This window comes from Leiobunum rupestre, chromosome 9 (assembly GCF_980474605.1).
Source record: "Leiobunum rupestre chromosome 9, qqLeiRupe1.1.hap1, whole genome shotgun sequence".
NCBI lineage: Eukaryota > Metazoa > Arthropoda > Arachnida > Opiliones > Sclerosomatidae > Leiobunum > Leiobunum rupestre.
This window is the reverse complement of record NC_143392.1, coordinates 17,637,400-17,656,590: the sequence shown is the minus strand read 5'-3', so window position 1 is coordinate 17,656,590 and position 19,191 is coordinate 17,637,400. Positions and strand designations below refer to the sequence as shown.

Genomic DNA, 19,191 nt, shown 5'->3' with positions numbered 1-19,191 from the left:
ACTCTTGGCAGAACCAATCTTTGAGCTCTGATTGGCTGAGATCTGGCTATCGTCTGCCACGGCGTTTGGTCCATTTGCCAGTTACACGGCAGAATTCTAGTTACCTATGAGATTTCTATGATAGAATCAGATAGAACTTGATTGATTTTAACGATCGGTTGCCCTTGGGGAAATGCATAACGGTTTGTTTGCGCGTAAATTGGGTGAATGAAAACAAAATTGGATAAAAATTTATATTTATTACTTCATCGTGAGACCACCGTTACTATTCCTTAGTTAGATTTGTATTAAATGTATTCATCTCCGACGAGACCCACTTTTCAAAGTTAACCGCGGCACGATATTCGAGAACTAGTAGATTAGTCCATTATAAAAAGGGGATAAAAAAGCTAAACCTATACAAATTTGAAGAAAATTAAAAATAAACTTACACAGCTAGTACAAAAAGACGCGAAACTCGGACCAAATAGATCTTCGAGTGGAAAACATCCAGGAGTCCGTACTACTCGTAGCTCAGCGTAAGCCTTGGCTATAAACATGGCATTAATGCTTCAGCTTGAATTAATAACCTAAACCTATATTTTTAATCCAAAATCTCTGGCTACCATAAGTTATGACTTATACGAGCTTCGGATAAAATAAAGTATGATGAATTATAATTATATAGCTTTGGTTATTAATAAATAAATAAATTATCAAATAATCAGCTAGGCTAATACCCAAGGCACCACCTTAGGCCTAAGTCATCAAGCGACTTTTGAAGCCATTAATTCAGGTGGCCGGGTTACAATGCGTAGCAGGGTGGTGACAAGCCCTGCATGCCACGCGTTCGAGCCAACAGCTCCCTAAACTAACTATTACCGTTAACCTCAACAAGGTTTTATGGAAGGTGAAACTGAAATCTAAGGTTAAGGTATGTTAAAACATAATTTAAATGATACTAAAATTGGCCGAATGTATAGTAATAATAGACAACTAGTATTATAATTTATACATATTTTAGTTATTCCCTTGATATTTGGGGAAAATGACTATTATTAACAATTTTCTGGGCCCAGGCTTTTAAATATTTCAAGTTTTATAAAAATTATGACTTTCTATTACGCATACGCAAACCTTGGATTAAGAATTTGCATTCCAAAGTAACGAAATGCCAATTGCAAAGGCTTAAGTGAGCTAGGAGTATTAATATTTCTAGTTTGTTTACACGCTATTTCTTGTATATTTATAAATAAGTTTATTAGCAAAAACGCCGACTTTAATTCCTATATAAGTACTTTCAACACTCTTGAGAACACAGCCAACTGGCTCAGTCACAAGATGTCAGTGGAATCTGGTGAAAGTCAGTTTGCCCCATTGAAGTTTCCTATCTATGTACGAAGGTTTTTTAACTATGATCTGTACACTACATCTTCTTAGATAATATTTAGGAAAACAATGACCATTTAAATTGTAAGTAACCTTCTTGAATTGACGGATTTTGGAACGACGTTTTGTCGCGCGACACTACAGGACAGGTCTTGGGCCTTCTTTGCGTGCTTTTTTGACCATAACATCTAGAGGTATTTTCACGCGCAAAATTAATGTTAAAAGCCGTCAATTATAATTCTTTTTCGAGTCATGGCTTTATAACTATATTAAAAATTATTTACATAAAAATGAGAAGATTTTAAAAATCTTTTGGCGAGCTTTAAATTGGAAATTAAAACTTTAAATAACATATTTTATTCATGAAGTATCTTGTCATTTTTATGTAAATAATTTTTAATGCGAGTTACCTTATTTTATCGGTAAAATCTGGTTTCCACTTGGACAAAAGTTCAATTAGGCTTAACTCCGATTTCGGGAGTTGACGATAGAAAACTACAACTGTTTTAAAATAACAGATGCTCGGTTTGTAATTATGATCCTTAAAAATATCTGAAGTTGAAGACATAAAAAATGTTTTGAAAACAATATCTTCTTTGCTTTGTTTTTAACTTTGTTTTCTAATTTCAACTCGGACTGAGGGTTGGCTCGACGAATAGCTTCGTAAAATTTTTTATTATTAGGTTACGTTTACTACACTATACCATACCCTCGTGTTAGAACCACCACCGTGAGCTCTAGCATAGGGATAATAGGGGTTAGACAGAAATCTATAAAGACGGCACTGAATACTACTCGCCCCCTCCTAAATTACGGTTTGCCCGATCTACACCTATAGCCTGGCTACGGCCCTGAAGCAATCTGGTGGATTTTATAAACGATGTTGGAAGAGATCAGAAAAGCCAACACAAAGTAGACCAGCAGCTTGAGGAATGAGCTTAAATATGAAAGAGTTACTTGAATCTCAAAATGAACCAGATTCTGATCCAAACATAATTGCAACTTACATGGAATTTTATTTAAATTTAATTGGTTTTATATTATTTTAGGCTTTAATGGTATCATAGATTGCAAAATGGATAATTTTGATATCTCAACTCGTTAAAAAAGAAGGCGTGCAGTTTCAGCAAGAGATTTTTTACTTCAATTTGAAGATGCGAGCTCTAAATCCTATACAATTTGCAGGAGTACCTGATTTTGAAGCTCATTTGTATTTTGTATCTATGTACCTGATATTAAAACAATTTAAAGATTAATATAATGGTTTTAAAATAGTTAAATAAACATTTTAAAAACGTTTCGAAAATTACGTATATTTTAAGTTACTCTAATAAACGTTCAAAATTGGTTAGAATTTGGTTTTTAGAAACGTTTTATCAACCGTATTTTAACACGTTCCTTAGCTGGATATGATCAACGAGTCAATAACTTTTAATTATCAACTATTCATCAACCGTTTTTCAACGGTTAATCAACGAGAACTAAAATGGTTTCAAAAGTTACGTTCAATAAATTTACGTTATTGCGATACACATTTATAATTGGTTAATTTAGTTTATAGGAACGTTTTAGCAACCATTTTTAGCACGTTCCATAGCCGGACAACGAGTCCAAAACGTTTAATTATCAACTATTCATGAACCGTTTTTCAATGGTTTATCACCGAAATTTTGCTATCTGAGCACTGCCTTCTATAGTACTAGGCCTAGAAATGGTAGCTACGTCGATTTTTTAAGTGACATTTTCAAACTGACATGATTTTCGCGCTAGATGTCGCTCTTTTGGGGTTTTTTGGTTTGGGGTAAAAAAGGTTAAACGGCTGCGGCCAATCAGCAGTCTCCTATCACTGGTGGCTTCAAAACATTTAATGCCTAAAAAAGTCAGGTATTTATCCTTTTATTATTATAAACTTAATACATATGATTTTGGTTAGTGATATATTGAAACCCATTTCAAGCTTACGATACATAAATATAATTTTTCTCCGATTCAATAATTACCAATAATCATTTAAAGAAAGTTTTATACATAAGCCTTGGTCATAACAAACGTTTTTTTTTCCCCAAAGGATTTTCTAGTCATAAAGAAATTAAAGATTAATAATGGTGAATTCCTGCATAATAAAAGATTGTTCAACTAACAAATCTAAATTAAATGATGAAAGTTCAAATACATGCCCAACAGCGAGTCTTCATTATATTCCCAAGAATAAGTCACTGCGGGAAAAATGGCAACAAGTTTTGAATTGCAAAGTTACTGAAAATGCACGAATTTGCAGCACGCACTTTAAAGACGCAGACTTTAATATTTCCTCAAATAGAAAGAGGAGATAACTACCAAATTCTATTCCTTCAGTATTTGTTGGAGAACCAATAGTTAGGAAATTAAAGCTGGATATAAAAAATACACCTATAGTTCCTATACCTCTCGCTACCCAGTCAACTCCACTTCCTATATATCTGGATACCCATTCAACTCCAGTTCCTAGTTTCTATTCAGTCAGTGAAAACCAGAAAAGTAATGAATCAATTCTGCCTGTTGAAAAAACTTATCGTACCCAAACTCCAAGTCCTCAGAAGAGGTCACCTTTAGTTCAAAGGCAAGCTTCAAGCATGAAAAGCCAGCAGTTCATTAATGGAAATATATCAAGAAAGAGACCTAGATCGAACTCTCCTATTTTGAGTTTGGTAAACTTTCTTGATCGAGGAGGTTTAAGATACCCTAGTCAGTACCTGATAAACATTTTAAGTGTGATTTCGGACTTTGTAAGAGAAGCAATGCCATACGTTTACAAACATGGATCATTAAAGATCTTCTTATACATAATTCAGCCTTATTTTACAAAATCCTTAAAGTGCAACTGTGATAATTACATAAAATTATCTGAAATCCTTCTAACTAAATTTGTTAGACCTTTATTAGATAAAGATCTAACTGATTTAAAACAACGGGTCAAGAAATTGAACACTAAACCAATTTCACGCAAACATGTCAAAATGTGATATTACATTGTATTTTTTTTAATGGATTAAAAAACGTGTAGAAGATCCAAGCTTATTTTTAAATAATTTTTTTTACTAAATCTATTTCATTATTTGTTAAGAGAAATTAAAGTCCTTTAAATTGAATGTTGACATTATAAAGTGTATTTTCGCTATTAATATTTAAATTTTTCGCGTACGTTTGAATTTCCCGCACTTTCCCTACCCAAAAAAGTGACCTCTATCGGATATTTCAAAATCGTTACCGCCACCCCCTTTTTTTTCTTACTTCTAGGCCTAGTATTATAGAAGGCAGTGATCTGAGTAGCATTGGTCAAAGTTAGTGTATTTTTTTATTTTTCGTCGTTCTGTGGAGATGCTATCGCCATCTACCTACGATATAATACCATAGACTAAAAAAAGATCCAGAAAGGCGACAATTAATAGTCCTTTATGTGGTCGATATCGAGTCGAGCATTCATTAAACCTTTAGCATACGAAAGTACAGGGATTGTCACACTTTTGGTAATTATATCATTTTTGGAAAAACCAATTTCGGCGAAATGACGGCGATAAAATATTTGTTCTCGGCCCTCGGGTACCAAGTAGAATAGCAGCATCTTAAGTAACCTTGGGTGCTCGGGTACTCTGTTCCACGAAATAATATGTCGAAACACAAACATTTTCGTCTTTGGGTAATGGGTACCCGGTTGTAGATAGGGCTGAAGTGCAGAAAAGACGTTTTTTAAGGAATATAATTTAAGGGTAATCGTGTCGAACTGCGCGCAAATATTAAAATAAGTTATTCTGCTGTGTCGCCGAAGGGTATCATAATAAGTTACTTGTATTTCACGGCTTTTGTAAATTGTAAATAAATAAAATGATTTCTCACTCCTCACGAGTCACGAGTCCTCAGTGGGTTAGGGGCCGCTGCCTGACCAAGGCTTAGTTTTAAATATTCAAACTTAAAATAATCATCCTCATAATAGAACAAAACTAAAAAGAAGTATTGATCTTGCGCCTACCTTTATTAATGTATTATGGCATATTTTGTAGTCGTAGAGGTATTTCTTATAAAAATTACGAGCCATTTTCTTTGTGGAGTAACTTATATATTTTCGCGGATAATTTGCCCGCCGCCGGCAAATTCCATTCGCTCGAGACCATAGAAATAGAAATTAGACTAGAAGCACTGCCCTTTCCGCCAATCCATGGCCAACTTCGCGCGCTCACTACGCTCGCACCAGGCGGCCTACCCAAAAGATCAAAAACAGCGAAATTCGTTCTTTGCCGCTACGGAGGCGCTGGAGCCACCTCCGGACCTAACTATTAGCATAGAATCGAATGGAACGATTATGGTTTTTCGTTACTTTAAGGAATTTATTGAAAACTATTCGATATATTCGTCGATGTCAGAGGTAGAATAAACCTTTTCCTATGATTTACAACCCTTTTCAAAATTTTCTAATTCATTTTTGCCGCCGAGATCGACTATTTCCAAAAGTGCCACCGCTCAGGCGTCAGTGAAAATCACGTGTTTAGAATGGAATGTAAACAAACCGACATGTGGAATTTTTCATCAAACGTTTTGGTTTGGATTTTAAACTATTTGATGGCAAGTAGATAAACAATTAAACTGATATTTAAAGTGATGCAACTAAAATTTTAGCGTAATGAGCATAAAAATACTTTTAATATTTGTATGAAATAATTTGTTTGACGTAAAAGTTAATAATTGCATTTTTTCATTAAATTTTAGTGACATATATAGTTGGAATAATAGTGATAATGAACGAAAACATGAATGAACATTGGTAAAAAAAAGTATGAATACTGGTAGATATGAATGAACGCTGGTAAATATGATTATATGAATACTGGTATGAATGAAAACTGGTAATTATGAATGGTAGATATGAAAGAATCCTGGAAAACAATGAAGTATCACTGGTGAATGGTGATCAAAATATGAAAATCCATAATGAAGTTTTCTCGATTGAGGTTTGTAAACTAGTTCCTTTACTTTCTCAAATCAAATTGGCCTAGTTATGTTATCAACTACGGGTGGTATTATTTTGTCACAGAAAAATTTGGCAGATATCGAGGCATGAGGGACATTAAAATTGCAATGCAAAATTGGAAACCTGGTAAGTTTCGGCAACACGGGAGATTCAATATTTTCGCTAATTCTTGCTGATTCTCGAAAATAAGGAAGTGCTGCCTCAATGAAACATTACAAAATCCTTATTTGGGTAACTTATACCTCCTCTGTCGGATGTTTTAATAAAGTCTAAAAGTGTTGAATTTGAGAAGGGTCCGGAAATGCTCTCGAGACACAAGCTACAAAATTCAGCTTGCTCCATTTTCTGTACCACAAAACCAGCTACGTAAGCCAAACTTGCCAATTTTAAAGTGGTTCGTTGCGTGTCAGGCTCTGTACTCAACGCATTTGGTATCATATAAGTTGGATACTGTATAGCCACTCTACTCTAGAAGGTTGGGTAACGTGCCTTCGGAGGTCTTAGAGCGAACTATACAATAACTATCCTATTATAATAAGATACTAATATTTCTTAGATATTCCCACCAAGGGAAGAGAATGCAACCTGGCAGCCATTGGGGGAAAACTACAACTGACTAGCAGGCTAGCTGGGAGTTAACCACTCCCATACTAGTTTCTGACTGCTACTAACCACTGACTCTACAGCTCTGCCTCTATGCTCTTAAAAGCCCTATCTCTCTCTCTGCTACCTCCTTTTATACCAACTCCCACACTGGTGCCACCACCCCCGCCCTTGGGAGTTAGGCCTAATAACATAAGGGTTTGCCTGTTTGGCCTACTAGCAATATGACTGCCACTGACCAGGTTGGCTACAACTGTGAGAATACCGTAGGTATTTCCGTTTTTTCCAGCGTTCGTAATTTAAGACCTTTAGGGTAATCTGTTTCACAAAAATGTAAACTACATACAACGCTCAATTCTGATCTGTCATTTATTTGAAAATTATCCCTAGAGATATTTTCTAGCCACATGCCTCTCAACCCCCCATCAGAAGGAAATTCATGGAAAGAACCTCCAGGTGTTTTGCCTTTTACAGATGGGTCATAGGGAACGCAACTCGAAGGCATTTTTGGGTAATTTATACAAAAATTATTGATATGTAACAACTTTAAATAATATTTGAAAAATGAAATAAATATCTTTTTACATAAATCTAATATCATTCAGCATTAAGTAATTATCAAGTGTTCGAATTTCCCGCCGCGAAAATTGTTTTAAAAGACAACAAATCTAAAATACAACAAGGCTTAACTATTCATACAAACTATTTAAAAATTACCTAAGTAATGAAGTATTTGAGGGGTTATTTATGGAAATTGAACTTTTAAGTTATAACCTAAGTATAAAATAAATACAATTTTCTGATATTTAAATAATTTCCAGTACTATGTACTCATTATGGTCAAGTTTCGCGCCATAGAAAACCATGTTATTTATATCGTAAAAGGAGCCGACTTTAAGGTCCGGAAGTAGCGCTCCCGACGGCCGTCGAAGACACTAAAAACAAACTTTTATTTCGCGCCAATACATGGATTTGAAATTCTTTGGGTAGGCCGCCTGGTGCGAGCGTAGTGAGCGCGCGAAGTTGGCCATGGCCAATCCCAAGGGGGACAGGGTGGAATCGCGATGTACGCCCCATCTGACAAACGCATTAAACATTGTCGCCATGGCTACGACGTGAATTTCGAAGAGGAAAAGAAAAGGGCGATCCACTGCGCATCACGTCGTGCGCAGCTGCGGTCTTTTCGTGTTTAAATTTTTGCGTCTAAAAGAATATCCGCAAAATCTTAAAAACTGCGCTTTTTCACATTGTAAAGAGAGATCTGGGAAAGAAATAAAATTCTCATTTCGTAAGTATGTAATATTATAGTAAACATTTTATAATAATCTCGGAATAAGAAAATTTTTTGCACTAAGATTTCTTCTGAGAAATTCTGAATTACTAGGAAAATGGGTTTTAGCGGTAAATCGCGAACTCCATCTTCAATTACTTCATATGCTTTGTGTGTAGTAAACATTTTCTACCCGATGAAATTTACTTTCAAAATGGAAGGCACCATTTGAAAGCAAATGCTGTATCTACACAAGTAAAAATTACCCTATACATTCTGAAATAAAAAACTAACTGAAATATGAATAATTTCTTTATTAAAACAAGAATTTGAAAGAGCTCCCAAAAATATCTATTCCAGAAAAAAGCATATTTACATCTTCTAGAGTATGCCAATTTATTGATTTTAGTAATTGTTATTTAGTTTCCCTATTTATCAGAGGTTATTTCAGAAAACTTACGGAAAAAGTGAACTACCGGAAACCACTCAATTTGACTTGACTAATACCATATGTAACATAATTTTAGTCAGCCCAAGGTAGCTTTATTGAAATTTATAAACTCGCTCGGTTTGTGCGGATGAAGTTAAATAATGAGTAGTTTAGAAAAATTAAAGGTTGGGGAAAATGACCAATAAGTGATCGCTTTCCGAAAATGGAACAATTCGTCGAAGTGGGATATTCCACCAGCGTTTTTAAAACCCATATCAAGCCTAGAAGAGTTAGGCCTAGGCTCAAAAGAATCTGCAAAGGCTTTAACCTTGTAGATGCGCCAGAAAAGCTCAACCTGAATTTCAACTATTTTTTCCAATAAACTTGCTTCTTTTATTTGACAATGCAAGTTTATTTTAGAACGTGAGTCTCCGAGAATTTCATTAATTTGCAAATTAATTACATTAACAGAACTTGACACTATATTGTAGTTCATTTTAGCTCCTAAGCCTTGGTTGTTCAAACCGGTTTTTTACTAAAATAATGGCCGTCGATTTATCAGACGTAGAGCTAATTATACGACGGCATTATTCGCATTTGAGATTTGATGACGTCAAATATGACGTCAAATATTACGTAGGGTACGGATGACGCAATATCTGTGAAACAAACCGTTAGTGAAGAAATAGAGCTAGTGGCATACTTATGAGTAATTATGTTACATATGCTAATACTGATGATAGTTTAAAAGACACTGAAACCAAGATTTTGGAATCTCATGTAGGCATATTTTAAACCACACTGAAATAATTAAAATTTAGTTAAACTGTGATGATTTGTGGTATTTCAGACTTACAATGATTGCGCAAAGTTAACGTGTGACTTTAAGGGTGACACGGTAGACATAGTAGATTGTTGAGATTTTTATGATTTTCCTAAAGCTGTTTAAATAACTTAATATAATGTCAGATAAATAAAAAAAGTTTTTAATACGTTGCCTACGTTCTGTTTTATGTTATTCCACTTGAACATATTTACATATTTAGTTTAAATTGTTTATATGAGATGGCGCGACTATCGCGATTCCACTCTGATGGCAACCTTCTAGCTGGTACGTCCCCGCCCAATCGAATCGTGCTTCTAGTCTAATTTCTATTTCTATGCTCGAGACTCCTAAAACAGGGTTTCCACTCGACGGTTGAAATTTTCCCCTATTTTAGATGGGAAAATTATATTTTACGACAGTCCAATTTAATACTGATTTTCACCGCAAAATCTTTCCATAGGGTGTATTATCATGACGTTATTAGAGAGGTAAAGAAAACGCTGAAAAAGGTTAAGGTTAATTGATATTACGTGTAGATAGTAGACGTAGCTCATGGTTGGGTAATATATGTATTTACTAAGGTATCATTTGTGAAGTGTGTATATTGCAATATATAGCAGAATTATAAATGGAATACATTCACAATAAAAAATATTTCACGGTTAATTTCAAAATATAATGAAAAATATACTTAACTTTGATATTAAAAATGACGAAGAAGGTTATTGTATTTAGATTTAATTGTTTTTTAAGAAGTCCCTTTTCTTGAATAAATAAGTATTTTATTTTTTAAAAAGTATGTTACAGAATAAGATCAAAGAATGTTTTACTAATTGATTTACTGCTAAAATGTCAACCTTTTTGGATAAATTAGTGTTAGTTATCGCGTCTGGACAAAACTAAGAAATACAATCTTTTAAAGATACCTCTCAATAATATGATTTCCACATGGCCATCTCATTTTTCTGTATGTATAAAAAAACTACCTGGTTAAAAGGAAATACTTGTTGCATACCGTACAGGTGAAAATTTTCCATTATTTCAACAATGAAAACATGCGGAATATTTAGGAATACAATGTCTTAGATTATGATAATAAAAATTCCACAAATGTAAATATGTTCAAGAAGAAAATTTGTAAATGGCTTCTCGACTATATTTACTTTATAAATTCCTAAATTTTTAATAACACAAAAATGTATAACATATGCTGTTTTTTATAATACAGAACTTTGTTTCAAAAGCAAAATTACATTCACATAACTATTTACCCCTCCCCTACCATTATTTCAACAAGTACTATGTAAACAGTAAAGTACAGGTCCTGGCTCTTGGAAATATTACTTCTTGGAGATTTCCTTGAAGGATGTTTTATTTAAGCGCCTATTAGCATTTAGCAATTTGTCTGGTTGAAGTTTACATTTTAGATTGCCCGGTGTTTGTTCTTCGCTCGAATACGTGTGTTTAAAAATTAATTTCGGAATTTAAAATTAGTGCAGGGCAAAATTGGAAAGTTAGTGAGAGTAACCGAAGAATATGCAAACGTCGACACAAGTTGTGTATTATGGAAGTATTTTTTTAGGAAAACATAATTTTACTTCACATTGACCAAATTTAAGAACACAAAGGACATATTGACTCTCCTGCATAGGTCAACGCCAAGAGCTCGACTCGAGCTCCCCTCACAGGGTTCTTATATGAGCTTACGGATGGTCTCGGGCTCACCCTAGTCTCTAAATTTCCCCACTGGTGTGAGGTCTGGAGCTCAGTAGATTTAAAACCTACAAACCGTCTCGGGCTCGGACTCACTGTAGTTATGAATATACGTACAGGCTCGGGCACGCGCTCACTATATTTAAAATCGACGGGTGTTCTCGGGCTCAGGCTCGCAATGTGATCTCGGTCTCAGGCTCACTATAGTTACTCGCGCTTGGTCTCACTTTGTTTTAAAACTGCTAAAGGCTCAAGCTCGATGTTTCAAAATACTCAGACAAGCTCAAACTCGGGATCACTATATTGTAGCTCTGCTCAACATGATATAATTAAACCCTTCGACAGCTCTGGTTTCGTAAAGTTGCTCCACCCGATTTTTCGTCGTACAATTTATTAATGAAATAGCCCTATAAGTGTTTTCGAGCTCCTTTTCGGGCATCCAGACGGCGCTAGGCCACGCAAGCTTCTAACGCTTTTTTGCCAAAATAAATTTCGAACATGGGCTTAGGGCTAATTATCTCGAATTGAAAGGAGATCGTACTCATCCTCTGATACGAAAACAGTATACAAATCGGTCTCGAGCTCAAGCTCAATAGTAATCGTGAGTTGAGTTCGGGCTCACCTCTTATATGAAAACTACCAAAATCAGTCTCGAGCTCAAGTATTATGTTGGGCTCAAAGTTGAGCTCTTAGTACGTTAATTTGTAATACAGGCTCGGGCTCTAGCTCCGAGTAATGTAATTCATGAAATGGGTTCAAGCTCGAGGTCGAAGTAATTTGTATTTTAACCGGAGCTCAAGCTCGGGCTCTTTCGTTACAGTATGCGTTCCACAATACCTCAGCTCGGGCTCGGTTTTAACGTGAAAACTTATCGGTCTCGTCTCAGGTTCACAATATTTATTTTAAAAAACCTGAGCTCGGTCTTACGCAGTGTTTCCAGATGGTGGGAAATTTCCCATATTGTGGGAATTTTCGGCATTTGTTTTCGAAAACGTTGATTTTGTGGGAATTTTCATGTCTGCGGGTATTTATCCTATGTTTCTTTAATTCGACTATCAATAGAAATCCCGAAATTATCTAGAGCAGTGTATTTTCGTCATAAGTGGATCACTCTTTCTAACTAGACAAAACGCTATGCTACCTATGACTAAAGTCTTTGTCGGGGTCGGTCTGGCAGCCCTTTACAACCTCCCTGTGTATCACCTCAACTTCACTCTGAACTTATACTGCCGAATCTAACGTTTCTTACATCTCTTATGGTACGTTTCACGTCTGAAACGTGTCTCGAGCGCCCGAGAGAGGGAAATTTTGGGGATTGGCTCCTCGAATTTTTCCCCCCAAAAAACTTATACCATATTTGTTCAAGGTCTATCTTTTTCGTATCTTTTTACATAGATGGCAGCAGCTATACTATATTATCAATTTTTTTCCCTCTGAAATTTCTATAAAATATCTTTATATTTTTGGACATAGATGGCGACAAAATCATTCACAATCTTTCATTTATTTTAGATTTGGCCCTTTCAAATTTATTTAAGATATGGGAGTTTCAATTTATTTCAATTATTTTTGCCCTTGCTTGAAAAATATCAATAGAAATCTATAAAGATTTGGATAAGAATCATTTCAATTACTTCTAATCGTTATCGCGTCTGGACATAACGAGGGGCTGATCACTCCGCGTAATCGGTGTACAGAGCCGTACCTTTGACTGCACTAATGATATTACGCGTAATCTTTGAAATCCCTGCCTTTGGCAGTGCTAATCTAAGCGTAATCCGGCGTAATCGATGTTCAGACTTTCTAAGAGTGGTTAACCCCTCGGGACATAACAAGAAAAGATTTCGAGTCTTCTAAGAAATTGTAAGAGTTTTCGCCCCCCTTGACCAATAAACTGGAAATTGGGAAATTATTTCTTCATAAAAAACATCGTCCGCAATGTTAAAAAAGTTGTAAGATAATTAGACAATATAATCAGATAGAACTTGATTGATTTCAACGATCGGTTGCCCTTGGGGAAATGCATAAGAGTTTGTTTACGCGTAAATGAATGAAAAAAAAATTGACAAATACGAATTATTTTGGGTAAATGCGAATAAAATTTGGAAATGCGCATAATATTGGGTAAATGGAAACAAAATTGTGTATATGCGAATAAGTTTGGGTAAATGACAATAAAATTCGAAAATGTGAATAACATTGGGTAAATATAAACATAATAGGATAAATGGAAACAAATTTGGGTAAATGCGAATTCCCAAGGTCGGTTCTGAACTATAAGCTTCGAGCTTATTAAATATAACGCCATCTGCCTTAATAGCCGTCAACTAAATATGTGAAGAAATAGCAGAAGACTTTTAAATTTCTAGGTTTTTCGGTTGAACTTTCAGTTGCCATGCAGAGATAATTTTAAACGAGCAGACAGCTTTCGTATATTCCATTTAAGACTCGGTCGGTAGGCGGCGATACTTATGACTAAAATTTAAACTACGAAGCCTATACTCGTCCCTGGAATGGGGAAGCTAACGAGATAAGATCGTGGGCGATGGAGGCTCCCAGTAAAGCGTATCGGTTTTGGACAAGTGACCCCGGGAAGTTTAGAAGAGACAGGTAAGGTTGAGTTTTTGAGCCAGGCGCCACCCTCGAGGGAGGAAGGGGAGCCGGCCCTCTTTAGGATCTCCAAGGGCGGGAATTAATCGCGAAACCGCAAAGGGTAGAACATCGGAGTATCAGCCGCACCACAAGAGGCGAGGTGGAGAAGATCGAAGTGACCCTGGCGAGTGCACAATGGAGGAATGGCCGCCTCCGCTTCCATCAGTATGACCGCCCTCGTTCGTGGGACCCCCAGGATAAGTAGTAGCGCGGCATTCTTACCAAGAAAAGTGCCAGTCGCCGAAGCATACAGAGGGTTGGTATAGTCCAGCCTGGACCAGATGAGTTGTTTCAATGTGGGGATTCCATGAGTTTCACATCAAAGATAGCCCCCTTGGTTAACGATAATTGGGCACCCGAGTCAGAGGAGTATGTCCGAGGGTTAGCGAGAGATCGGCCGGAGGGCGTTGATCATGAGAGACGACCATGTATTGACACTTCAGCGCTGGAAAGTTGAGGCCCCACGTGACGCCATAATTCGAAATTTGGTCGAGGGCTAACTACATATAGGCACCGCTACAAATTCAAGTAGCAAATGTCGTCCACGTGTTCACCTTGGTCAACCCCCCATGACAGAGAGATGGAATTCCGTCGAGGATGATACTGAACAGGATGGGGCTCACCGAGCTGCCCTGACTGACCGGGAAAGGCGCGAAAAGGGTACCATTAACACTAACTTGCGCGGTGCGACCGCGTAGAAAATTTCCCACCCACCGAAAATTATCTTCCAGATCGCTGCGTGGTAGCTTGTAGCTTGATGGTGGACGCTAAGGAACATTGGGCCGCTGTAGCAAGCCTTAGAGCATTATCCGTAGCCCTGCGATCCATACGAAAACCGGATTGCTCAGGGGGAAAGAACCTTGTTCGTCTCCAAGAACCAAGCCAAGCGGTAAAGGACACGTTTTTCCCCAGGTTTTGGGAGCAGAGGGATTTCCCTATATGAGGAAGGATCAGACGGAGCCTTTCCGGGCTTCAAGATTGGATGAAGAACTGCATACTTCTACCGCGAGGGCATGAGTCCTGATACAAAAAGAGCTTTGTAGAGCGCGAGCAACGCCGTACGGAACGCCGGGTTCAATTTTTTAATTATTAAATTAGAAACATGTACTAACCCAGGGAAAAATTGTGCGGGCCAGTGAGAACATCGTAGAGTTCCCCCTCGGAAAAAAGGACCTTGTACTTCGCCGAAATCTTGGGAGGTGTCGTTTTAATTTTTGAGGTGTCGTTTTAATTTGGGGGGTGTCGTTTTAAATTGAGAGGTTTCATTCTAAATTGTTAGGCTTAAATCTTCGTAATCTCATTCAAAATGTCGTCTTCTCGAACAAGAATTGAGAAAAACACTTCAATTTGGTTCAAAATGAAACTGGATAATTTGGTAAGAAAAAGCAAGCAATCTCGTTGGATTTTTAATTAAAGAAAAGCCACCTGTTTCGTAAGTTTGATTCTTCAATTCAGAATTTTTTTTCTTCGGAACCGCATTCGACCTTGACAAGTGTCCGCGTTCATTGAGACACTGGTTGATACCCCCAATTGGCCGATGTCCTAACTCTTATAATTTGACAGGGACCACTTCCGTCTTAACGGGTAGGTTCGCGGTTTGGTCCGCCTCAGGGTCGGGAATTTCAGGTTGTAAGACGTGGGCGGAGTCAGATTTTTCGGTGAAAGGTTGAATTGTTTCATTGGTCGGTCGTCGTAGCTGCACCGAGCAACGAATAATTCCCCATTGACGACAAAGGCTCTCAATCAGCCGTAGTCGGGACAAAGTTCGGGATCGTGGATCTGGTTCGCTGGTCGAAGCGCCACTTCGGTTTGCAGGAAGACCATGAATTCGAAGGTGAACTCGGAGGGTTCCTTTTGTGGCGAGGTTTTGGTCCCAAATTGGGCACTTGTGTGGCGTTGCCCTCTGAGCGTGACGCGCTTTATCGTATCGGCCCTGGTATCCACGCTTTGGACAACCAGATGATTTAGATCTTGTGTGTGTTCTTTTGTGGACATTCAAACGGGGTTTTCGTGCATACGCGTAATTACATTGGTCACACTGAAAGGGTTTTTCGCCCGTATGAGTTGTTTTGTGGAGAGCCAAACTGGCTTTTCGGGTAGACGTGTAATTACACTGATCACATTGAAAAGGTTTCTCGCCAGTGTGTGTACTTTTGTGGACATACAAAGAGGTTTTCTGTGCAGATGCGTAATTACACTGGTCACATTGAAAAGGTTTTTCTCCCGTGTGTGTTCTTTGGTGGATAGCCAAATTGGTTTTTTGTGCAGACGCGTAATTACACTGGTCACATTGAAAAGGTTTTTCACCCGTGTGTGTTCTTTGGTGGATAGCCAAATTGGTTTTTTGTGCAGACGCGTAATAACACTGGTCACATTGAAAAGGTTTTTCACCCGTGTGTGTTCTTCTGTGGACTTTCAATAGGTCTATTCGGGTAGACGCGTAATTACACTGATCACATTGAAAAGGTTTCTCGCCGGTATGTTTTCTTTTGGGAATAATTAAATGTTCCTTTCTGTTCGTGACATAGTCGCACTCAGTGCACTTGTGTTTCTTCTCTTCTCGGCTGCTCATTTTGCCAGTTTGACGCTTAGAGTTCTGCGCGATGTCTCTTTTTTGTAGTGAGTGCTACGACTGGCAGGATTTGCAGCAAAACAAGATTCCAAGATTACCAACAACGAAATGTATTCGGCGGTCACCCCTTCTGAAAGTGATTAATGAAATTGAATATTGTTGACTGACACCAGAGGAACCAGGGAAATTTGAGGGCAAATTATGGAAACAAATAGGCTAAATGAAGGAAAAATATATGAAATAATTAACCTTTCTAGTTCAATTTCCAATTGAGAAAGGCAACAATTGTTACATTTTGATAATTTTAAATGCATTATAGAATGGTTTAATGGGTGTAATTTTTGGTTGAATTATCACTGTACGAGGGATTGGGTGAATAATAGGAAGGATATTTAAACTGGGCATTGGTTTGGAAATTTATTAAATAAGATTTTTTAACTATAAATATTAAAACTTTTAGCCATGGTTTATTATAAATTGTTAAATTTTAAAAAAGCTGCTACTTCATGACTTAGAAAAAAACTTGAATTTATTCGGAGCTTTCGGACCGTGGTCCTTCTTCAGCGCGTGACTGTTACAAGTGATTCCTTAACACGAATACAAATCCAAAAATATTTCTACCATTGGGCAATGAGCTTTAACCCTACTCTTGGACTTTCATCGCATGTTGCAATACCGTGCCATACTATCGGTCGCCTTTCTGGGTTCTCCGCGTTAATATCATTTTATACTAAAAATACTATAGCCAGAAAAAACGTATTTACAAGAAACTTTCAAAAATTATACAATGCTTAAACTTACACAATTACATATATGTAAAAAACAACAACATTACTAATTAATTCTATTTATAACAGTTACCTTATTTGCTACAAATTCTTTAGTTAAAACTGTATCAATTCTGTCTTAACTATTCTTCTATACAATAACCCTATATTTTAATTTTATATTTATCCAAATTAAATAAACCCCAACCTTTTACTCCAACTTTCTAGATTTAAATTCCCGCCTTGTTCAATGAACACTGACTCTTTGAAATTTCTTTTAAACCAATTAGTTTCGTTACAAATCATTCTCGCCGAATCCCATTCAATTTTATGCCTATTATTGTTTACTATATGATACGCCAGGCCATTTTTCTGATCTTTCTTTTTTACACAATTTTTATGTTCGTTCCGTCTCTTTTGCAGAGTTCTTTTTGTTTGACCTATATATGTTTCCTTACAGTTGCAGTCTATTGCGTAAATAACCCAGGTTTTTTATTGTCTTCAATTAGCGGTTTATTTCTTACAATATTTGATTTCAGCGTGTTTACGGTTCTGTTAACTAACGTTACATCAAGCTTTTTTAATTGACGCCTCGTTTTTTCACTAATATTTTTTATGTAGGGTAAACCCGAGGTGGTTCTCACCGATTTGGTTCAAAGGTGGGGGATTATTAGACCTAGATGTAACATGAAACCCGTTAAAGGGAAAGGTTACGCTGGGCTTCCGTTTTGCCATGGCAACCAAAAATGTTTTTGACAACATAAAATAAGAAAAAGTCTATGCGAAAATGACAAAACTTCAATAAATCAAAAAAAATAATTTAAAAAAAAATAAAAAAAAATTAGTAAATTTAACATTTTTGGATTACTTTGGACAAATAGGCGGGAATAAACACCATTTTGGGTGAACTCGAGCGAATTTGAATAAATACGTCTAAATTTTTTACAAAATATTTGTATAACTTATGCCGTGATAACTGTAATATATTTTCGCCGATAAATCTTAAAATTTCTACATTACATTATCTGAACGATGTAAACAGATTTTTAGATTTCGATCGAAAAACGATGCCATTTTATAAAATGGCGGATACAAATATAAATCATGGTGCAATAAGTTAGGTAATTTGTATCCGATTAACCTAAGATTTTCTACGTTACATTATCTGCCCGAATTAATTCGTACTATAGATTTTTATAGAAATCCGACACCATTTTGGAAAATGGCGGATATCAATAAAACTCATCGTGCGATAAGTTCCGTAAATATTCGTCGGTTTATCAGAAATTTTCTACGTTTCATTATCTGCCCGAGTTAAATAGACCTATGGGTTTTCCAATAATAATCCGACGCCATTTTGAAAATGGTGGAAAAATGCGATAACTGCCGAAATTATTTGTCGATTTACGTGAGATTTTCTACATTGCTTTATCTGATCGAATAAATAAGCCCCTTACACTGTGATAGAAATATGGCGCCATTTTACAAAATGGCAGATATCAATATCTCATAATGCGATAACTGCCGAAATTATTTGTCCAATTACTTGAAATTTTCTACTTTACATTACCTATTAAAGATAATAATTCCTATTAATTTTAATAAAATTCGAGGCCATTTTGTAAAATGGCGGATGTCATATAAGTTCCGTAATTATTCGACGATAAATCAGAATTTTTCTGGCTCATTAAATGATCGAATAAATAAGTTCTTTCTATTTTGAAAGAATTCCGAAGCCATTTTGCAAATTGGCGCATGTCTGAGAAGTTCCGTAATTATTCCTCAACTATACTGAAATTTTCTATTTCTGACCGAGTAAATTAGTGCTATTTCAAAATAACGCACATCAATGTATCCCTTGGTGCGATAAATTCTATATTGTTATTGTTAAAAATTATAGGAAACTTCATATAAAATGGGTAAATTTTAATACATTTCGGCAAAATCCAATAATATTGGGTAAGTTCTTATATCATTGGATTAATAGA

General features: G+C 36.3%; 1 protein-coding gene across 1 annotated transcript; it reads right to left on the bottom strand.

Moving 5' to 3' along the window:
• Positions 1 to 15,413: 15,413 nt before the first annotated feature.
• On the bottom strand, positions 15,414 to 16,436 carry LOC149926742 (uncharacterized). Its single transcript, XM_090157746.1, has one exon. It carries the CDS (start codon positions 16,434 to 16,436, stop codon positions 15,414 to 15,416), a length of 1,023 nt encoding a protein of 340 aa, XP_090013872.1.
• Between the last annotated feature and the right edge of the window lie 2,755 nt (positions 16,437 to 19,191).